Source organism: Nematostella vectensis, chromosome 7 (genome assembly GCF_932526225.1).
Source record: "Nematostella vectensis chromosome 7, jaNemVect1.1, whole genome shotgun sequence".
NCBI lineage: Eukaryota > Metazoa > Cnidaria > Anthozoa > Actiniaria > Edwardsiidae > Nematostella > Nematostella vectensis.
The window spans coordinates 17,307,442-17,330,578 of record NC_064040.1 but is presented as its reverse complement, the minus strand read 5'-3'; the positions used below and the strand labels follow the sequence as shown (position 1 = coordinate 17,330,578).

At 40.3% G+C, this 23,137-nt stretch overlaps 2 protein-coding genes across 5 annotated transcripts; both read right to left on the bottom strand.

Moving 5' to 3' along the window:
* Positions 1-4,155: 4,155 nt before the first annotated feature.
* On the bottom strand, positions 4,156-16,396 carry LOC5510710 (cyclic AMP-dependent transcription factor ATF-3). Of its 2 annotated transcripts, none has more exons than XM_001631093.3 (4): positions 16,096-16,396; positions 14,249-14,458; positions 12,952-13,059; positions 4,156-12,802 (listed from the first exon to the last, which is right to left on the bottom strand). In XM_001631093.3, exons 1-4 carry the CDS (start codon positions 16,216-16,218, stop codon positions 12,656-12,658), a joined length of 588 nt encoding a protein of 195 aa, XP_001631143.3. In that variant the 5' UTR covers positions 16,219-16,396; the 3' UTR covers positions 4,156-12,655. The 2 variants fall into 2 exon arrangements, with proteins under 2 accessions (XP_001631143.3, XP_048586239.1); XM_048730282.1 differs by lacking the exon at positions 16,096-16,396 and adding an exon at positions 15,955-16,077.
* Positions 16,397-18,011: 1,615 nt separating this feature from the next.
* On the bottom strand, positions 18,012-22,831 carry LOC116617291 (jun dimerization protein 2). 3 transcript variants are annotated; one of them, XM_032379892.2, is made up of 4 exons: positions 22,474-22,831; positions 19,874-20,083; positions 19,438-19,545; positions 18,012-19,160 (listed from the first exon to the last, which is right to left on the bottom strand). In XM_032379892.2, exons 1-4 carry the CDS (start codon positions 22,513-22,515, stop codon positions 18,990-18,992), a joined length of 531 nt encoding a protein of 176 aa, XP_032235783.1. In that variant the 5' UTR covers positions 22,516-22,831; the 3' UTR covers positions 18,012-18,989. The 3 variants fall into 3 exon arrangements, with proteins under 3 accessions (XP_032235783.1, XP_048586240.1, XP_048586241.1); XM_048730283.1 differs by lacking the exon at positions 22,474-22,831 and adding an exon at positions 22,045-22,380; XM_048730284.1 differs by lacking the exon at positions 22,474-22,831 and adding an exon at positions 21,238-21,400.
* Positions 22,832-23,137: the final 306 nt, after the last annotated feature.

Genomic DNA, 23,137 nt, shown 5'->3' with positions numbered 1-23,137 from the left:
TAAGAAATTGAACATTTTACTAGTGACCGGATCAACAATATTGAAAGTTATAATGTAAACATATAGTGTAAACAGAAAAGAGAGGGATCTTGTCTTTCGCATCCGGTCAAAGAGGCGGCTTGAGTTCCGAATCGCTTTAACTTCTACATCCTTAAGTATATCGATACCATGGATAACAACAGCCAGTGCTGTACGGAAGTAGCTGCTACTTGACCCGGCATTGCCCTACGTATGATCCTGACCAAACACAGTCCCAGAACTACCACGTGACCAAACCCAAATAGTGCGTGAGTCACTCTTTGCTTCTTATATGATGGCCACAGACAGATAGCAAGCATGAAAGTACGGAACCAAAAAGGAGGTGTTTGTTTATATTTTTAGGATTTGTTGTCTATTTTGTTTCCTGCTTTTTTTCTTCTTTTATTCATGGCAAGTGCAGGAACATTTCCAAATATCGAGGATCCTTTCCGCTGGCCCTTATTCTAACCATCTGTAGTGATAAACGCCATCCCACTCTCCTAATTCCGCCCACTGGCAAGGATGTACCGCATTGCACTTTCCTAACTTTACCCACTTGTAATGATAAAACCATTCCAATCTACGAATTCTACCCATTCTTCCAGCCCTTCTCGTTGGTTGGCTGTACTTTCCAGAAATCATTGCGTCTTTGTGGCATTTAGCAGTGGGGTGGGGGGAGACAGGGATCTCTATTGAAACTTCCACTTTACTCGCTATTCCATTCGACATGTTCAGACACTGCGTACCCCCCCCCCCCCCCCTTCACACAAACAAACCGGGACTGTTTCTATATAAAATACATGGTTCAGATTTTCGGATGGAATTAGATCTCGGTTTGAAGGAATAGTTTATAAAGTGTTATTTCTCTTACATGTATCATTTAAAACAATATGATGCCGCGAACTTGAATGACGCTGTCTGGTCTAGAATTGAATGTACTCTTGCAATCTAAATGATAACTCAGTTGTTGATATTTTGAGCAGTCTGAAAGCGGAACAAATGTTCAAGTTTCAGTTACCGGGGTTTTACTTAATATATAGAAAGAACATAACCCACGTCTTTGCTTAAAATAATATTCCATTTTTGTCGATTTTGGCGGATGCTTTCCTTTAAAAAGGTTAGCTTTTGTCTTCAATGAACACAAAAAAGCGAGTTTATTCCAGGTAACTGCTACAGCACTACTTTATCCCGGACGATGCAACCGAACAAGGTACAGTGAGGGCCGATTCCCGCTTTATCATAACCTCATTATTAAGGACAGTTTTCAAAGTCCAGGGAAAAAATGAAGGCTCCATACATGTTTATCTTAACCCTCTCAAAAAAGGGTCCTTTTTATTTCATATGGGAAACCGGATTTTATCTGCAACAAGCGATGGCGGGATTCAGGGGAAAAGCGACATCGTGAGGCACTGGGAACGAAAAGCAGCCTGTAGGACCTCTTCATTTGTACTTATCACGTTTGTACTTATCACTTAACACTTTACCACTTCATTACCCTGATAAAGTTTTGTTGTTATTGCATTGTTGTTGTTATTGCCTCGTTGTTGTTGTTGTTTGAAGACTTAGTCAAAACTACCCGTGGTTTCACTGACCGGCGTGTGGTTTCATTTTAGCTCATCGTGCTGCTCACTTGGCTGCTTGTGTCGCTTGTGGCGACTGCTGGTTTCCCTATCGCATCGGCTCCTCAAGTAACTCATGACTCCGCCTCTATATCCTGCACCAAACAGGGCGTACTCGTAAGTGCGTGCGCAAAGTCTGTCACCGTGGACTACAACAAATACAGGCAACCCGCAATGCTCACCTACGTCGACAGTTGTAAAAAGTGCAAGTGTCAGGGAACTTGCATCAAAACCTGGACCGAGACACCTGTGTTTATGTATGAGGGAACCATTGAAGATCAAAACATTTTCAACAGAACGACGGTGCTGATACCGACGGGATGCCTGTGTAGATACATGCAGAAGGTGTGAAGGGGTTCCTGATGGGATGCCTGTGCTAGTAAGACAACGCCACCGGAATAAATGTCAAAACAAGTTAGATCGGCTTTGAATGCCGAAATAAAGGATTTATAAAAAATGATTTATAAATGTTGGAGTGACCTTTTAGTGCAATCCAACTCTTATCATTTGACCCTAGTTTTAAATAAGCGTCAAATGAGTCAATCATCATACCCAAAATAATTATAACACTCTGTAAGAATTTACATCTACCCAGACTTTCAATTTCTTAGATTTCTTTTTCTCTGATTTTCTAGTTCTTCTTCTCTGATTGCTCGAGCTCAGTCCAAACTAGAGCAGGATTCCATTTAACAGGGTTCAACAGGTTTAAACTATATTTCACTTTTTATATTTCACATCTTTTCTGACAGACATTTTAAAAAGGTCTGGAATCACTTGTTAAGGAACACTCGTCACGTGCGTAACGCGCACGCGCACGCGCGTATATCCTATAAAACAGCTGTTCCTTGAATGTTATTATACGCCCACACCCAAACATACGATCCCTCTATTATATACCCGCACACACGACCCCTCTATTATATACCAACACCAAAACACACCGACCCCTCTATTATATACCCACATTAAAACACACCGACCCCTCTATTATATACCCACACCAAAACATACCGACCCCTCTACTATATACCCACACCAAAACACATCGACCCCTCTATTATATACCCACACCAAAACACACCGACCCATCTATTATATACCCACACCAAAACACATCGACTGCTCTATTATATACCCACACCAAAACACACCGACCCCTCTATTATATACCCACACCAAAACACACCGACCCCTCTATTATATACCCACACCAAAACACACCGACACCCTCTATTATATACCCACACCAAAACACATCGACCGCTCTATTATATACCCACACCAAAACACACCGACCCCTCTATTATATACCCACACCCAAACACATCGACCACTCTGTTATATACCCACACCAAAACACATCGACCCCTCTATTATATACCTTCACCAAAACACATCGACCCCTCTATTGTATACCCACACCCAAACACACGACCCCTCTATTATATACCCACACCAAAACACATCGACCCCTCTATTGTATACCCACACCAAAACACACGGACCCCTCTATTATATACCCACACCAAAACACATGGACCCCTCTATTATATACCCACACCCAAACACATCGACCCCTCTATTATATACCCACACCAAAACACACGGACCCCTCTATTATATACCCACACCCAAACACATCGACCACTTTATTATATACCCACCCCAAAACGCACCGACCCCTCTATTATATACCCACAACAAAACACACAACCCCTCTATTATATACCCACACCAAAACACACGGACCCCTCTATTATATACCCACACCAAAACACACGACCCCTCTATTATATACCCACACCAAAACAGACCGACCCCTCTATTATATACCCACACCAAAACACACAACCCCTCTATTATATACCCACACCAAAACACACCAACCCTTCTATTATATACCCACACAAAACACACAACGCCTCTATTATATACCCACACCAAAACACACCGACCCCTCTATTATATACCCACACCAAAACACACCGACCCATCTATTATATACCCACACCAAAACACACGGACCCCTCTATTATATACCCACACCAAAACACACCGACCCTCTATTATATACTCACACCCAAACACACCGACCCCTCTATTATATACCCACACCAAAACACACGGACCGCTCTATTATATACCCACACCAAAACACACAACCCCTCTATTATATACCCACACCCAAACACACCGACCCCTCTATTATATACCCACACCAAAACACACGGACCCCTCTATTATATACCCACACCAAAACACATCGACCCCTCTATTATATACCCACACCAAACCACACGGACCCCTCTATTATATACCCACACCAAAACACATCGACCCCTCTATTATATACCCACACCAAAACACACCGACCCATCTATTATATACCCACACCAAAACACACGGACCCCTCTATTATATACCCACACCAAAACACACAACCCCTCTATTATATACCCACACCAAAACATACCGACCCATCTATTATATACCCACACCAAACACACGGACCGCTCTATTATCTGTAATGTTTAATTTATTTAACACATGAATTTACAATTCACAATACGTTTAACATGCTTGAACACATTTGCTAATATTTCGTATTGTCTTTTTAAGTTCACTACATAAAGAACAATGCCTTGTGGCTTTTCAAATGAAAGTTTTTTTGTCAATTGTTCATCATTGAAAATTTTATTTCGCTATCATCTCAAGACTTGCTTAGCTAGCCACCAATGACATTGCTCTTTACTTTTAAATTTATAAAATAAGCAAACAAAGCTTATAGCTGAAATTTAAAAAAAGGATTATAGCGGAGACCTGTTCAAAGGACCACTTAGTAATTATTACGAACATTTTTCAAAGAACAAACGTTAGAAAACTCTGTGCATCTAATTCAGCTCTCTTAGTAATGACAGCTTTCGCCATCGTCTATGTCCTTTGCGACAGGATTTCACTAAAATCCTGTTTGAGACTTGTATATTGGCTTACGGTAAGATATACATCTTCACGAACTTGAACATTAGTTCTAGAATATAACTGCATATAATGCTTCCATTCACTATTTTAAACAAATACAATACCCCTTCCATTTCCACATCTTCTGCAACCCAGGGCTTCAAGGAGCGGAAAGCGTAAACATGCCATAAACAAGAGGATAAACAAAGCGTAAACGAGGCGTAAACAAAGTTTAAACTTGAAAAGCAGCAGAGTTCCTGTATCCGCCTTGTGCGTCTATCTGTTGTCCATAAGGCCCTGAGTTACTGACAGACTCTGCTCGGAAGCATACTAATATTCGTGAATAAATACTTGCTCACGTCGCGTCTATCTGTTGTCCATAAGGCCGTGAGTTACTGACAGATTCTCCACGGAAGCACACTAATATTCGTGAATAAATACTTGCTCCATGTCTCACCATGATTCATGTCTACAAAGACATTTCTGCAGTCGTTAGCACGTTGATTATTTGTTTGTACTCTTTTATGTAAGTATCTAAACTTCTAAAGTTCTTAAACTTTAAAACTTCTAAGTATCTAAAGTCTCGAGTATCTTAACTATTCCTCTGTACTGAAATGGGCACGTTGCCCAGTAAATGATCTTGCACTATAAATGGTATTTTTGGCAGATTCTGTGAGTATTCCAAAGGAATTTTAACGCTGTAAACGTGGAAATTTTTAAGCGAATGAATCCTAAAGCACCTACTTTCTCGCCTTTTTGTAAATTTTTGCGTTATTGGAAGATTTGTCTATTGAAGCTACATTAAACAAATTATGCAACTTTTTCTATATAAAGAAATATCCAGAGCCACATCCCCAGAAAAACATGTTGTCGTACCGTTAACTACGCAACATAAAAATTGAAAAAAAGGTTATCTGAGTCAACCTTAAAACACATTAAATGCTATTAATCATTTATAGCGGCTCTATCAGGGATACCCATAATACATTTCTACCATTAAGAGCTAGGCCATATCGATTTAAATAGAATTACAGTCGAATATCATGTCATGTCATGTCATAAATGTTATGTAACGTGAAGTGTTTTCGTCCATATTGGCCTGATTATTATATTTGATTTATTTCAAGTCCTTTTTTAGATTGTGTAACAATCGTTGTTGCGTAAGAATTAGTCATTTTAAATCGATCCGATTTGTTACGTCAGGTCGGTCATGCTTACAGCGCTGCTAATGATGATGATAAAATTACTTAACTGTAAGTCACGTAGATAGTTTGGTCACGCAAATATCTAGTCGCGTAGGGCAGTTTGGTTAAGAACATACCCAATTCATGTAGAAAGTTAGTCATGCCCATATTGTATCACATAGAACATTAGTTTGGTAGTACAGAGATAGTTTAGGTCACGTTCAGCTCGAGTCACGAAGTACTGTCGTTAAGGTCATGTTCATGTCAAGTCAAGTAGTACAGTTAGCTTAGGTCACGTCTACCTCGAGTCACGTAGTTCAGTGAGGTAAAGTCATGTTCACGTCAAGTCATGTAGTATAGTGAGGTAAGGTCATGTTCACGTCAAGTCACGTACTACAGTGAGGTAAGGCCATGTTCACCTCGAGTCGCCTAGTACAGTGAGGTAAGGTCATGTTCACGTCAAGTTACGTAGTACAGTGAGGTAAGGTCATGTTCACGTCAAGTCACGTAGTACAGTGAGGTAAGGTTATGTTCACGTCAAGTCATGTAGTACAGTGAGGTAAGGTCATGTTCACCTCGAGTCGCGTAGTACAGTGAGGTAAGTTCACGTTTACTTCGAGTCACGTAGTACAGTGAGGTAAGGTCAATTCACGTCAAGTCACGTAGTACAGTGAGGTAAGGTCATGTTCACCTCGAGTCACGTAGTACAGTGAGGTTAGGTCATGTTCCCGTCATGTGACGTAGTACAGTGAGGTAAGGTCATGTTCATGTCAAGTCACGTAGTACGGTGAGGTAAGGTCATGTTCCCGTCAAGTGACGTAGTACAGTGAGGTAAGGTCATTTTCACGTCATGTCACGTAGTACAGTGAGGTAAGGTTATGTTCACGTTAAGTTACGTAGTTCAGTGAGGTAAGGTCATGTTCACCTCGAGTCGCGTAGTACAGTGAGGTAAGGTCATGTTCACCTCGAGTCACGTAGTACAGTGAGGTTAGGTCATGTTCCCGTCAAGTGACGTAGTACAGTGAGGTAAGATCATGTTCATGTCAAGTCACGTAGTACGGTGAGGTAAGGTCATGTTCACCTCGAGTCGCGTAGTACAGTGAGGTAAGTTCATGTTCACCTTGAGTCGCGTAGTACAGTGAGGTAAGTTCATGTTCACGTCAAGTCACGTAGTACAGTGAGGTAAGGCCATGTTCACCTCGAGTCGCGTAGTACAGTGAGGTAAGTTCATGTTCACCTTGAGTCGTGTAGTACAGTGAGGTAAGTTCATGTTCACGTCAAGTCACGTAGTACAGTGAGGTAAGGTCATGTTCACCTCGAGTCGCGTAGTACAGTGAGGTAAGGTCATGTTCACCTCGAGTCGCGTAGTACAGTGAGGTAAGGTCACGTTCACGTCAAGTCACGTAGTTCAGTGAGGTAAGGTCATGTTCCCGTCAAGTCACGTAGTACAGTGAGGTTGGGTCATGTTCCCGTCAAGTGACGTAGTACAGTGAGGTAAGGTCACGTTCACGTCAAGTCACGTAGTACAGTGAGGTAAGGTCATGTTCACCTCGAGTCGCGTAGTACAGTGAGATAAGGTCATGTTCACGTCAAGTTACGTAGTTCAGTGAGGTAAGGTCATGTTCACCTCGAGTCGCGTAGTACAGTGAGGTAAGGTCATGTTCACGTCAAGTCACGTAGTACAGTGAGGTAAGGTTATGTTCACGTCAAGTCATGTAGTACAGTGAGGTAAGGTCATGTTCACCTCGAGTCGCGTAGTACAGTGAGGTAAGTTCATGTTCAACTTGAGTCGCGTAGTACAGTGAGGTAAGTTCATGTTCACGTCAAGTCACGTAGTACAGTGAGGTAAGGTCATGTTCACCTCGAGTCGCGTAGTACAGTGAGGTAAGGTCATGTTCACCTCGAGTCGCGTAGTACAATGAGGTAAGGTCACGTTCACGTCAAGTCACGTAGTTCAGTGAGGTAAGGTCATGTTCCCGTCAAGTCACGTAGTACAGTGAGGTTGGGTCATGTTCCCGTCAAGTGACGTAGTACAGTGAGGTAAGGTCACGTTCACGTCAAGTCACGTAGTACAGTGAGGTAAGGTCATGTTCACCTCGAGTCGCGTAGAACAGTGAGATAAGGTCATGTTCACGTCAAGTTACGTAGTTCAGTGAGGTAAGGTCATGTTCACCTCGAGTCGCGTAGTACAGTGAGGTAAGGTCATGTTCACCTCGAGTCGCGTAGTACAGTGAGGTAAGGTCATGTTCACGTCAAGTCACGTAGTACAGTGAGGTAAGGTTATGTTCACCTCGAGTCGCGTAGTACAGTGAGGTAAGGTCATGTTCACGTCAAGTTACTTAGTACAGTGAGGTAAGGTCATGTTCACCTCGAGTCGCGTAGTACAGTGAGGTAAGTTCATGTTCACCTTGAGTCGCGTAGTACAGTGAGGTAAGTTCATGTTCACGTCAAGTCACGTAGTACAGTGAGGTAAGGTCATGTTCACCTCGAGTCGCGTAGTACAAGGAGGTAAGGTCATGTTCACCTCGAGTCGCGTAGTACATGAGGTAAGGTCACGTTCACGTCAAGTCACGTAGTTCAGTGAGGTAAGGTCATGTTCCCGTCAAGTCACGTAGTACAGTGAGGTTGGGTCATGTTCCCGTCAAGTGACGTAGTGCAGTGAGGTAAGGTCACGTTCACGTTAAGTCATGTAGTATAGTGAGGTAAGGTCATGTTCACGTCAAGTCACGTACTACAGTGAGGTAAGGCCATGTTCACCTCGAGTCGCGTAGTACAGTGAGGTAAGGTCATGTTCACGTCAAGTTACTTAGTACAGTGAGGTAAGGTCATGTTCACCTCGAGTCGCGTAGTACAGTGAGGTAAGGTCATGTTCACCTCGAGTCGCGTAGTACAGTGAGGTAAGGTCACGTTCACCTCAAGTCACGTAGTTCAGTGAGGTAAGGTCATGTTCCCGTCAAGTCACGTAGTACAGTGAGGTTGGGTCATGTTCCCGTCAAGTCACGTAGTATAGTGAGGTAAGGTCATGTTCACGTCAAGTCACGTACTACAGTGAGGTAAGGCCATGTTCACGTCGAGTCGCGTAGTACAGTGAGGTAAGGTCATGTTCACGTCAAGTTAGTAGTACAGTGAGGTAAGGTCATGTTCACGTCAAGTCACGTAGTACAGTGAGGTAAGGTTATGTTCACGTCAAGTCATGTAGTACAGTGAGGTAAGGTCATGTTCACGTCAAGTCACGTAGTATAGTGAGGTAAGGTCATGTTCACGTCAAGTCACGTACTACAGTGAGGTAAGGCCATGTTCACCTCGAGTCGCGTAGTGCAGTGAGTTTAGGTCACGTTAATGTCGAGTAAGGGTCATGTCGTAAAGGTCATGTTCATGTCACGTTGTGCAGTGAGTTTCGGTCACCTTCACATCAAGTAACTTAGTAACTTCGTCGAAGTCGAGTCACGTAAAATGATAGCACACCTTCACGTTCATTTGAAGTCGCATTTTGCACAGTAAAATCACGCATTTATGAATGTTAAAAAATTAATTCACCCTCAATCCATTCGATTTTGTGTAGTTTTATATTATGCTCAGGGTCACCTGACATGTTCTAATAATTAATTAATAATTTATTCTTATGCCGTTGCACAGTATCTGACGTGTTCTTATTTTGTCCGTTCTCTATTTCTGTAAATGTCGCTGTAAAATGGTGATTTACGTTTTTTATGGAAACTGTAAATTTGAGTTGTTTTGCATTTGCTAGATACGTTTCCCTGGTATAAAAATATTTTTATGTGTTTTATCTCATTTTATGAAACAATGTTAGCCGAAAAACGGTTTCATTGCAATTTAAGTTCCATTTTCGAGTGCCTCTTCCAGCTCGAATTCGGAAATGTTCGAAAAATTTATTTGGAAATGTTTGGTTACGAAATTTGCCAGTCACACCAAAAATACTCTTGTATAAGATGTTGAGCTGCCAGCAGCGTGCGCCTTGATGGCAAGTTGACAAGTGGTGTGGTGTTCGGTCGTAACCAGTGTGATTTACAAAAGGAAATTATCAAAAACTCTGATGAGCCTGCAAAAAAATCACTCTACTACGTGTACAAAGGCTGGTAAAGTTATCAAAAGTTAAGCAATAAAATGAAAAAAAAGGTCCAGAATAACGACTACTATCAAAGCTAGAAAAAGTAAACATTGTTCGTCTCAGGTCTTGGTTTTAACCAATATTTGGTTTAAGGATCAACAAATATAACGAGCGACCTACGGCCTACGTCGAGGTTTTCGATATTATGCAAACTGTCGTCAATAATTATCAACTGCTGAAGTGTTTTCTGGGTTCCGTCTTCAAACTAACAAAATTTTTTTATTTTGTTTTACAAAATATCGACGAGAGTTATCAGAATACTGAAAACAACAGCAAACAACTACAATTATATGCTATACACTTGTCTGAAAAAAATAAAAAATTTAGTAATTAAGAATTTTGAAATATTCATTTGAAAGTCCCTGCCCGCGAGATTTTGTCATAAAAACATTAAAAACAAGATACGACTTGTAAAGTGGTCGGAGACTCGAAAGCGAAGATAGCAACCGAAACAGCTAAACACTTATTTTCTCATTTTAGCCTTTTTAGGTCACTATTTCCAGGCGCTACCGAGCCGTCGCCCATTTTGCCAGTCGCAAGTACAAAGTACAAAGTTTGTTGAAATGACGCAAAGTTACAAAAATATGAAAAGTAAAAAAGAAGCAATAAAGGAGTAAATAACAATGAAAAAGCATGACGTCTGACCTTCCTGCCTTCTCCTTTAGTTTGTGTCGATTTGGTATCTGCCCTGTCCCGCCTCACCGTGGAATGTTTTGCGTATTTTGTCGGGGTTAAAGTCGTCTTTTGTCGTTGGTGACGTTCCTTGGCTGGTCTTGAATATTGAGAGGGGCTGGTCTTGTATTTAGAGATTTTTCCCCAGATATTCAAAGTTTGGCATTCGCCTTTTTTCCACACCTAGGAGGACTAAAAGTTCCGGGTTGGCTCTTAGGCGAGTTGGTTTTTATCTCACATTGAAAGTGGCTGGTCTTGAATATTGATAAGGGCTGGTCTTGTATTTAGAGTGGCTGGTCTTGTGTTGAGAGTGGCTGGTCTTGTATTGAGAGTGGCTGGTCTTGTATTGAGAGTGGCTACTCTTGTATATTGAAAGTGGCTGGTCTTGAATATTGAGAGGGGCTGGTCTTGAATATTGAGAGGGGCTGGTCTTGTATTGAGAGTGGCTGGTCTTGTATTGAGAGTGGCTGGTCTTGTATTTAGAGTAGCTGGTCTTGTATTGAGAGTGGCTGGTCTTGTATATTGAAAGTGGCTGGTCTTGAATATTGAGAGGGGCTGGTCTTGTATTGAGAGTGGCTGGTCTTGTATATTGAGAGTGGCTGGTCTTGTATTGAGAGTGGATGGTGTCTTGTATATTAAGAGTGGCTGGTCTTGTATATTAAGAGTGGCTGGTCTTGTATATTAAGAGTGGCTGGTCTTGTATATTAAGAGTGGCTGGTCTTGTATATTGAGAGTGGCTGGTCTTGTATTGAGAGTGGTTGGTCTTGTATTGAGAGTGGCTCGTCTTGTATTGAGAGTGGCTGGTCTTGTATTGAGAGTGGCTCGTCATGTATTGAGAGGGGCTGGTCTTGTATTGAGAGTGGCTGGTCTTGTATTGAGAGTGGCTCGTCTTGTATTGAGAGTGGCTGGTCTTGTATTGAGAGTGGCTCGTCTTGTATTGAGAGGGGCTGGTCTTGTATTGAGAGTGGCTCGTCTTGTATTGAGAGGGGCTGGTCTTGTATATTAAGAGTGGCTGGTCTTGTATTGAGAGGGGCTGGTCTTGTATTGAGAGGGGCTGGTCTTGTATATTAAGAGTGGCTCGTCTTGTATTGAGAGTGGCTGATCTTGTATTGAGAGTGGCTCGTCTTGTATTGAGAGTGGCTCGTCTTGTATTGAGAGTGGCTCGTCATGTATTGAGAGGGGCTGGTCTTGTATTGAGAGTGGCTCGTCTTGTATTGAGAGTGGCTCGTCTTGTATTGAGAGTGGCTGGTCTTGTATTGAGAGTGGCTGGTCTTGTATTAAGAGTGGCTCGTCTTGTATTGAGAGGGGCTGGTCTTGTATATTAAGAGTGGCTGGTCTTGTATTAAGAGTGGCTCGTCTTGTATTGAGAGGGGCTGGGGGCTGGTCTTGTATATTGAGAGTGGCTCGTCTTGTATTTGGAGTGGCTGGTCTTGTATTGAGAGTGGCTGGTCTTGTATTGAGAGTGGCTGGTCTTGTATATTAAGAGTGGCTGGTCTTGTATTGAGATTGGCTGGTCTTGTATTAAGAGTGGCTCGTCTTTTATCGAGAGTGGCTCGACTCGTAACGTTAGTCAAAGTTGTGTCTCAGCGTCGTCTGTCGCTTATTTTAACCTTTTTTTCTAAGTCGGCTGGTTCCTTGTGTCGACCGTCAATGCTGAGTCCCAGTCGTATGTCGGTATATAGCTTCAGTCTGTTTCCGTTTAACGATGTCGAGTCAAAGTCTATCAATGACTAGTTTCTTTCTGATATCGTCTGTTAATGGAATGTCAAATTGATTTGTTCTCATCGTCTCTTATGTTTGTCGTTAAGTACCATGCTAGCTTCTCTTAGAGCTTACGTTATTTGTTCCCGTCCGCATGAGGTCCGCAGATAACGTCTGTTGTGGCTGTCCTTATTTTCCGCCACCGCTCACTTGGAGGATTATTGGCAGCTATGTCTGTTGTCGATGTCGTCATGTCCGATGTTACCCTGGTTACCTAGTGTAGAGATGTATCTAACGTAGCAAACGTTTCTTTGTGTTAACCAGAGCTTATTACTTACAAGTCACGTGATCTAGAATGTAGCCGCGTCTGCGGTCTATGCTGGTCCGCGACTTGCGCCAATCTCAGCTTTAGATATGCACTTGTGGGCGTCAAGCATTCGCTCTAACTGTTCTTTCTCTGCGTTCAGGCAGGCAATGTCTGATTCCAGTTTACTGTTTGCAGATTCCAGCTCCTCAGAGGCCTGTAGAAATATGGTCAATTGAAAAACAATGATCTTTTGCTTTGATGAAATAAAAGGGTGCGATGGGGCCGCTTTTTTTCTTCTTTTTTTTTCCTGTTCAATGCAAAACAATACCATAAAATACCAGAATAAAGCAAAATCTGTTTCACCTTAAGCAGGTTCTTGACATGTTCTCTTCGCTTTAGCCGACATTTTGATGCTGCGACTTTGTTTCTTTGTCGACGGACTTTTCTCCTGGTTTCCTCCTCGGGCGTTAGCTAATAAAAGTAATAGTAAGTCAATACTTTATTGTTATCATTTTTACCTCAACAGTATTACCAGGTTTACCCCAACAGTATTATCATGTTTACCTCAACAGTATTATCATGTTTACCTCAACAGTATTATCATGTTTACCTCAACAGTATTATCATGTTTACCTCAACAGTATGATCATGTTTACCTCAACAGTATTATCATGTTTACCTCAACAGTATTATCATTGTTTACCTCAATAGTATTATTATGTTTACCCCAGCAGTAGTATCATGTTTACCTCAACAGTATCATGTTTACCTCAACAGTATTATCATGTTTACCTCAACAGTATTATCATGTTTACCTCAACAGTATTATCATGTTTACCCCAACAGTATTATCATGTTTACCCCAACAGTACTATCATGTTTACCTCAACAGTATTATCATGTTTACCCCAACAGTACTATCATGTTTACCTCAACAGTATTATCATGTTTACCTCAACAGTATGATCATGTTTACCTCAACAGTATTATCATGTTTACCTCAACAGTATCATGTTTACCTCAACAGTATTATCATGTTCTCCTCAACAGTATTATCATGTTTACCTCAACAGTATGATCATGTTTACCTCAACAGTATTATCATGTTCTCCTCAACAGTATTATCATGTTTACCCCAACAGTATTATCATGTTTACCCCAACAGTATTATCATGTTTTCCTCAACAGTAATATCATGTTTACCCCAACAGTATTATCATGTTTACCTCAACAGTATTATCATGTTTACCTCAACAGTAGTATCATGTTTACCTCAACAGTATTATCATGTTTACCTCAACAGTATTATCATGTTTACCTCAACAGTATTATCATGTTTTCCTCAACAGTAATATCATGTTTACCCCAACAGTATTATCATGTTTACCTCAACAGTATTATCATGTTTACCTCAACTGTAGTATCATGTTTACCTCAACAGTATTATCATGTTTACCTCAACACTAGTATCATGTTTACCTCAACAGTATCATGTTTACCTCAACAGTATGATCATGTTTACCTCAACAGTATTATCATGTTCTCCTCAACAGTATTATCATGTTTACCTCAACAGTATTATCATGTTTTCCTCAACAGTATTATCATGTTTACCCCAACAGTATTATCATGTTTACCCCAACAGTACTATCATGTTTACCTCTTCGTACTGTGGCGATGAGTTGTACTCGATCTTTGGGCAGTCCAGGCCATTCGCCGCGCGCTTTGACTCAATTACATAACGCAGCTCGAGCTTAACCGGGAGCTCAGCGATATCGAAGTTAGGATCAACTGACAGGGCATCGATCCCAGAGTTCACCGCGGCAGCACTTCTTATGACCGTTGGATCCATATACACCCCGCTTCCTCCCTTAGATAAGAGAGAGAAGATATATAAGATAGGGATAGAAGTTGTATAAGATAGGGATAGAAAATGTATAAGATAGGGATAAAAAATGTAGAAGATAGGGATAGATAGATAATAACGCACTGGGCCGCGTTTTATGCTGACCTTGCATTTTCAACGCTTGTCGATTTTTGAGATTGTCAATGCAACCTAAATCAACCATATACAACAGCCTTATCTGATGTTGTCCTTAGACACGTCTTTTGACATTTTGCGATATAAATCATGTGTGTTCGATGGTTGAATATGAGATATTCAGAGCTTAAACGCCTATATATGTGTAAGCACCGGATACATTAAAAACCCGCGTAAAAAAAGAAGTGGATTAAGATTAAGTAACATTTATATAAGAACACATTCAGCCAGAACAATGAAAATGGTTCTTATATGAGAAAATATCAGAGATCAACACTATTTTTTATTGCACAACTAATAGTTCCACCCAATTAGATGTAACAAAATATTTCAAAAAAAGTTTTTTTAATCTTTTTTTTTTTTGCTAAGAACATACTTCAGATCACATGTTTCCATTTTCTATTTACTTTTTTTTAAGATCACTTAAAAGATTATTACCATTAGTAAAAACCAAATCAGACTGGACCGGCAAAATGGTTGTTTTTATATGCGGGTTTTTACTGTAATTTGAAATGACAAATTTATGGGATCTTTTGTTCTCGAACAATTGATCAACCAATCACAGTGCAAGACTGGTTCTTCAAATGTGTGATCAGGAGTCACCTGTCATGTTCTAATTTTTCAAAACAAAATCTGTTTTAAGTTTGTCATGTGTTAAAGAGATAATTGGCCTCTACAAACATTGCCAATTTCAAATGACTCTCCAAAAAGAATGACAAGTTTACAGCAATAAAACCTTAATTTATCCAATTAGTAAATGAATGAGCAAGAGATGTCCATTATCCTTGTAATGTAACGCGATGTAACTGTTCATTAAGAGAAGCCGAACTCCTAGTTATAATAACGCAAGGTAAAAGAATGGTTGTGCGCCATAAGTTATTGTCGAATACTTGTAAAATTCCGTTTAACAGTTTCGTGAAAATCCAGTAACAGGTGGAAGGATACCTGTTTGTTGCCAAAACGACAGAAATGATCAACTGGTGGCTGGGCTGTGCAGAAACATGATATGCCCAAAACTACATTTGCTATACCAGATTTTTCTCATTTTCAACCATTACTTGTTTTGTGGTCAGATAAAATATTAAACAAGACCTTATACAGAAGAAAGTGAAGAAGTGAAAAGATCGCATTTGAGACTTTTAGATTCGCAAATCTTGTATTTGCTAGAAGAAATTATCTTAATCGAAGATCATCGCTCCTATTCTCGGCAGTAAAAGTGAGGAAAGAACTGCTTCTCACAAAAGTTATTACGTTTTCTTTGTCAACTTTCAGAAAATTCCAGATAAACAGGGGCAATAGTATACTTCCCACATGCAAAGGCTTACCGAAAAAGCATCACTTTCTATAATCTCAAGACTGAGATGTAAGGACACACCCATAAGCAGCCCTGAGCTTCCATAAAACAGTAAATGGATGGAAAATCCCTCGACTTGTAGCAATTTTTCCAAGTAATTCTCATTTCTCACCTGAGGAACAAAGGGATACTCCATTTCTGCTACCGTAGCTATTCCCAGACGCTTGCGTACCCTGGAGGCCTTGTTATAGACATGTGTTTCCACTCTATTTCCCGCGGATGCTTTTATGCTCATAAACTGACGAAATGCTCAAAAGGGGTCTTCACACATCAACATGGCCTATTCGCGGACTGATGACATTACTTATGAATGATCCCGACTCCGATTTGGCTTCTTGACGTGATCTCGTGTCAATCAACAAAACCTCAGCCAATCAAATGTGACTTCGATTGCGTGTGGAACACATGGAAATCTTCGGCTTTCTTCTATGGAAGAAAATCAAAATAAACTTAAACTGATCCTTTTTTTTGTATTAACTTATGGTGAGATCCCGAGTATAGAGACCTTTTCCTTGTTTGCGTGCCCGCCAATAAACTGGCGAATTTTAGTTCCCAGGGTTTCCAGTTCGAAGTGTGAATGTGTATTGTAGCAATATTCCCATGTTTCGAAGAGCTTTGCACTAGGAAAAGGCGAGGAGCGTAAATTCTTGGCATGGCAATAATAACAGGTGGAACGCCTTGTTCTCCGTCATTTCAGTTATGGAATGCTGATAAATAGATAACCCTTGTTGAAAAAGCTAGGGAGTAGTTTTTACTAGACGATCGATTCGAATTTCTGATAACAACAACTCACTCCTCCTCACAGCACTCCTTTATTACGGACAGAAAAACAATCCCCGACAAGACCGAGAGTCACGGAAAGTTTTTGTTAAGGCTTGATTTATCTCATCCTCGCGACTATTTAAAAAGCCTCTAGCGCGGTCCACGAGAAGGGGGTATAGGGAGTAATTTATGCGTTGTGTCTTTTGATATCTATAACTTATTTTCAGTAATGACATTTATTTTAGAACGATCTCCCTACATATGCTGTTAACACCAGTCCACTGATCGGGGGCTTTTATGGCTGCATGGTTGGAATTGCAATGCACGGTGTAACTAAATTGCATGCAAGGAGGAGAAAGCTAGAAAAATGTTTTTCTTTCTAAAATCTCTTTTTTCAAAACTCACTTACCAATAAACGATCGCTTGCTCTATCCACAAGTTCATTTAAGGCGATAAACCCGTCGCCATTCTGCTATCGTTGGCATGTTACTAATTTTCCAGCCGTTGCCTTTGATCTTTCCTTTCAGCTCATTGATTTTGTATAAGAATACGTGGATTTCTTTGTTCTCAATTTGTCCGAATGTTTGGATTCACCTCCCGGTGGCTCTAAAGTTGGTCCGCGTACTGTCCTCTCACGGGTGGTCTAAGGATTATAATGCCATGTAACTTTGTTTGTAATTGTTCTCTTTGATTTATTATTACAGTAACTGGATTTGTTTGTTCTCAATTTGTCTTATTTGTCGGGCTTGCCTCCCGGTGTAGTTGGTCCGCGTATTGTTCATTCTCAAGTCTAAGAATTACAATATAACTTTTGGAACTCGTACCTGCTATTTTGTTACATTCTCTCGCTACATCGTTAGAATCGTATTAGGGTGGGAAGGAGGAAGAGGGTAGGGAGATGCGCTATAAATAAGAAGTAAAGTGAGGTGGTTAGAACAGTAGAAAAAGTGTGCTCTTGGAGCGCCTCTAAGTCTAAATTTCTGGGGTAAGTACTTCTATGACCAACTAGCATAATACCCTTACAAAGGGCATGCATCCCCTTCTCCCCCGCTTTCGTCAAATAACAAATGGATTGATCTTTCCATCCAGTCTTTTTTTTTTTCGTCCGTGAAAATGGGAACGCCCGCCGAGTCCCGGAGCATGCTTACCACCAGCTCTCTAACGGCCATTGTCACCACAGATAACCCGAGATTTCCCTTCTTATCTTATCTTTATATCTTGTTAGAAAACAAACACCCGTCTAACAAATCTTGTAAAATGAAACGATTAAAAACAATATTTGTTTTATTGTATAGAGTACATTGTATATTATACTATAAATGATCTGACAATATTCAAGTATTGAAGTGATCTGATAATAGATGCGAAAAATCCCTCTTCCAATAAACGCCCCTGAGAACAGTTTCAGCTATCTTCCTTATTTTTTCAGCGTAATTTCCTGCTTTTGGCAATTTCGAAAGATGCTGATTCTGCGTTGGTGGGAGGTTAGGGTATTGGGTATTGAGCTTGAAGTATTGCTTCGTTCTTTTCTCGTCTGATACAATTTTTAGGCGTTTAACTAAAGGCTTTCAAATTGCCTGTTTGATGAAGTTTTATTTAAAATAGACTTGCACGCTTGCAAACTCTCCTTGTTCCTCTTTGTGCGCGTTCTATGTCAACCAGTCAATCTTTTTCGTGATAGCTTGCAAGCAGTACATTTGTCGCGGTTGCTTTAGCGAGATAAAATGATTCTGATAAAGGGACATTGCAACTCATGGTATAACGACCAAAAATTACGGTAGAAATAAAACGTCTATTTGAATTTAGATTAAACATTTTCAAAAAAAAGATATATTACACCCTTTCAAGGATGTAAACTATGTACATTAACCAAAAATCAGCTACGTTTATTATGTATGAGTAAGCCAGCAACCCATGCATATGGTATATAAAATAAATATGTGCAACGATATATACATGCGATTTCACTTTTGATCCAGTGCAGAACATATTCCGACCAGACTTTTGAGACAGCATAGTTCCTGACATTCTTACCGGCTCCCTGTGTCCGGGCATAAGCTGCTGCGGCGGGGTCTGGGACGAGTGCAAGAGAATATTTTCCCGTCATCGTTGCACGCTGCCAGCAAGTAAGTAAGACGTTCGTTTTCTCCTATCACTCACTACTTAGGTAATCCTTCATTTGTCCTTTCTTTTTTTGTCTTGATAAAGACATTCTATACCTCTTAACTACAGTCTCTACTCATTTTACTGAGACAATGAGAGCGAAAGCTCGTCGTTGTTGTTGCCATGGCCACCGCTTGCATGCCTAGAGCAGCTGTGCGAATCAAGCATGAATTCCAGCTGTTTGATCTCATCGTGTAGCTTGGTGATTTGACTCTGGAGAGTGTTGTTCTGAACTTCAAGCGCTTCCGAGACCTTGGGATCCAGATAAAAACATCATGTCAGTCTAATGATCCAGACAGCCATAAATACATATCATGTCAGATAGACATAAATACATCATGTCAGCCGAGATAGCCATAAATCATGTCAGTTAAGTGATCTCATTTAACAACTATCCTCTTGGACTCAAACTGTAATTCCAACAAGCCCACCCGAACAAGACATACAATTGCATAACTAAGCTAAACACTCATATATCATATTCTGGCAATTCTAAAGGTGAAGCGTAAGAGCGATCGAGTAAGCTCACCTGGACCAGATTCCGGACATGCTGCTTGCGTTTTTGTCTACACTTGGATGCTGCTACCTTATTGCGTTCTCTCCTCAACTTGCGCCTCTCTTCTTCTTCTGGAGTTACCTGTAACGGTTACATGAAGCAATTGCGTTACATAAAGCAGTTACATGAAGCGATTGCGTTACAAAAAGCAATTGCGTTACATAAACGATTGTTATACACGAAGCGATTGTGTTACATGAAGCAATGGCGTTACATGAAGCAAAAACATAACATGAAGCAATTGCGTTACATAAAGCAATTGCTATAAATGAAGCGCTACATGAAGCAATTAGGTTACACGAAGCGAATGCGTAACATGGGGTTACAACGTTACAACGCTACAACTTTAACTACACTTGTGAGCATGTCGAGCAATCTTATTTTTCGTGTGCCTCGATATATCTTCTACCATTTCCGTGCTCTCTGCTCCGCTGTGGAGTGAAGTGTCATATATGTAGTCCATGTCCACTTCTGTAGCGCTCTCCTCGAGGGTGTAGAATGGCTCAGATTTGATTTCCAGCACATTGCCATACTCGTCTTGGTTCGTCGTCAGACAGAGAGGAGCGGACACACTTCCCGGTCCAGGAAATGGCGCCAGACCAACAGGAACCACCGTGGTCTGACAAGGAATAAAGAAGAATAGAGTCACGCAAGCCTCGTCACCAGGCTACTCTCGATCAACTTTGATTCAAAATGGCGCACGATCATGCAGTCAAATTTGTTAAATATTATTTGATATTTAAGAAAACGAAACTCAACAATACAAAATTAAGCAACTCAACAATACAATTCTTAATCAACTTGGAAAAATCTATATTTTTTGTTATGTACACGAGAAACCTGTTTTGCTTACTACCATTTAACTGTTTGATTGATCATAGGGCAAATCGTGAAAGGCGTCTTGTTTTCCTTCTCTTATCAGCTTATGGTTTAGAAAGAGTTGAATCTCTTATACATTGAACATGCTTTTTAAAATATCACTTATGAACAACATCGTTGTTCATAATTCACTATTTTGCGGGAATCACTGAAGCATTCTGTATACATTCCAAATCTTGCTTTGTAATCAGTATACAATCAGTGTTTATGTTACAAGGGAAGAACTTGTGGTACACAAGAATTGCGCAAACCAAATAAACGCGATAGATTCCTGTGATTTAGTTTATTGCAAACACAGTGAATCAAAATTCATTTTAATACTATCGAAATAAATTCCTACAAATTCCGATCTCTTGTTAATTCACTAACCAAATACTCAAACTTGAACAAGTTTTGTTTCTAATTTTATTGTCATAAATGTCATAATGTACAATAAAGTATGCGTAGTCCTGAGCCCTAAAACTCTATGTGGTATTATAATTGTGCTTATTTCGTCCTATTCCCCAATTTTCAAAATAAATTAATCATGCTACTCATCTATGTTAATGTAACACACCAAGAGTTGAGATAATGTGGTACAAAGCTTGCATGTTTTAGTAATTCGGTTTCAATAATTGTAATTTAATGCAATTTCACAAATTTGACACTAATTTACCGAAGTCTAGCTCCGCGAATCTAAGCTTGATTTCAACAGTTTAAGATAATAACAAACCTTTTAGATACGAAATAGCGTGTTTATAAATTCTTTGGTTTCTACCTTCCAGATTCTATAATTCACAAATGTAATATTCCGTCCATGGCTCTTTGACCTGATTTATTCGCATATCCCAGAGATTCAAAAGTCGAGAAACGCAACATAATATAGCCGGTTTGCTAAATGAACTCTATAGATACCTTGCAATAGCATACTGACATAGACATCCTCAGAAAAAAGCCTTTCTGCGTGCGTAAAGCAGATAATTGAGGTCCAAAAGTTCAACATATTTGTAAAAAATCGTGAGTGAATCTCGCTACTCGGCCCTAGACATGGGATGTGATGCGCATGCTCAGAAAAAAAGTCCCCCTTTTCAGCTACATTGAAATTCTGTGCACAGCCGTCGTTGATGACCAATCTTTTCACCCCGTAAACAAGAGGCTTTATAATGATTCACTTTTAAGCCTAGCAAGGGATGAGTAGAGCGAAACTTTTAGGATTGCCCAAAGATGTGAATGGATTACGTGTTTAGATGTATTTACCTGTATTTTGACCTTTACCGCCCTAAAAGCTTCTAGAATATTCTAGATCACGAATCTTAAGTGGGGTCAAGTGTCAAAGAATACTTTTCTCGAATAAACGCTGAAATTTCACGAAAAACTTATTCAAAATATGGTAACGTTTTAATCATTTGACAAATGACGCTTAAATAGAGCGCTTTTTTGTTCATCCAATTTCCCATTTTCCCAAATCCCTTGTAATATTTCGCTTAGTCAGCCAACCATCAATTAAATATGTCAAAATATGTCAAAACACCGCCAAAATAATATTCTAATAATATTCTAAAAAAGAAAGCAAAAAGTAAAAAACCAAAAAGATCAGGCGAAATGATTTCTAACTAATCCATTTTAACTCATAAAGCAGGTTACATATCCAAATTGGTGCTTTATTGTTTAAAATGTTCTTATCGATCTTTCAGACAATTAAGTCATTGACCTGAGTCCTACCCCTGCTGTTCCATGATTCAGCAGTCGACTGATACTATTCCAAAACCGGGGAGCTTTTGTATCCATGTCGAGTCTGTTCCTTTTTCTTGAGGTTATAAGGTTTTAAAAAATTGCGTGTGTTTTTCTTTTTGTGGCGCTAAACGAACAGGTACCCGTGTGGTATTCTTAGATTTCGGAGCTTTGTGAAGGTCACGGCGAGCTAGCGACCATTACGCGTGTAATTGCTTTACGGAATACACGGAGTACTATTCCACAGTGCACCAGCTAAAATAGAAGAAAAACTAATATACCTTTTGGTATTCTTCCGAAACTGCTGTAAATCGAAGTTCGCTTTCGAATATGATCTAACAGGCCGCGTGGCGCGTTGTGATTAAAATACTTTGTATAAGCCCTATATTTAGCTCATTCTTAACACTGTATCGCTCATACCTGGTCCAGACCATGCGCGGAAGTCATCTGTCCGACGTTCATGTCCGGAGCGGTCCTCCCTGTAGAGTAGCAGTGACCCGTATGCTCCAGGGGAGTCTTGATTACACGACAATTCAATGTGCTTTCTACAAGCTTTCCCCGTGTGATCTCTGATTGGTTGTTATGCTCAGTAACATTAGAAGCGTATCGATGGACTCAAGAAATCGTAGAGTGAGCACTAGCGAGAAATCCCAACCCTAGCTCATGTTGCTGGAAATAAAACATATCTGAACTTTTTTCATAAGTGGAACGCTTGCGGTTTTGTTTTAGTTTCCGTCAGGAATAGCGCACCTGCCAGCACACAGGTAGAAACCACGGCACACAATCGCGAGCGTGCAGGTACCTGGCTAATACTGCCTAGCAACGCAAGGGATCAAGCGGGATACCTGTGTTACAGGTGCTGCAGGCACGAAGAATCGCGAGCGCGCATGCTCCCAGCTTTATATTTCAGAGCATATTTTCGGATTATTATCTTTTTTGGCAGATGTGAAAAGCGAAAATTCACCAAAAATTTACATTAATCGAATATTTGCGTATTTTTAACAAAGCAAAATTGGATATTTGCTGAAAATTGAATAAAAGAACGAGTTTATTTCAGATGTCCACATGATCTTTAAGCCAATCA

Coding starts and splice junctions, on each gene's coding strand:
- LOC5510710 (XM_001631093.3), bottom strand. CDS start 16,218: ATGAGCATAAAAGCATCCGCGGGAAATAGAGTGGAAACACATGTCTAT. Junction 14,459..16,095: donor AGTATCCCTTTGTTCCTCAG/GTGAGAAATGAG, acceptor CTCTTATCTAAG/GGAGGAAGCGGGGTGTATAT. Junction 13,060..14,248: donor CATCGCCACAGTACGAAGAG/GTAAACATGATA, acceptor TACTTTTATTAG/CTAACGCCCGAGGAGGAAAC.
- LOC116617291 (XM_048730283.1), bottom strand. CDS start 22,110: ATGGATACAAAAGCTCCCCGGTTTTGGAATAGTATCAGTCGACTGCTG. Junction 19,546..19,873: donor GAGCAGAGAGCACGGAAATG/GTAGAAGATATA, acceptor TAACCGTTACAG/GTAACTCCAGAAGAAGAAGA. Junction 19,161..19,437: donor ATGTCCGGAATCTGGTCCAG/GTGAGCTTACTC, acceptor CTGGATCCCAAG/GTCTCGGAAGCGCTTGAAGT.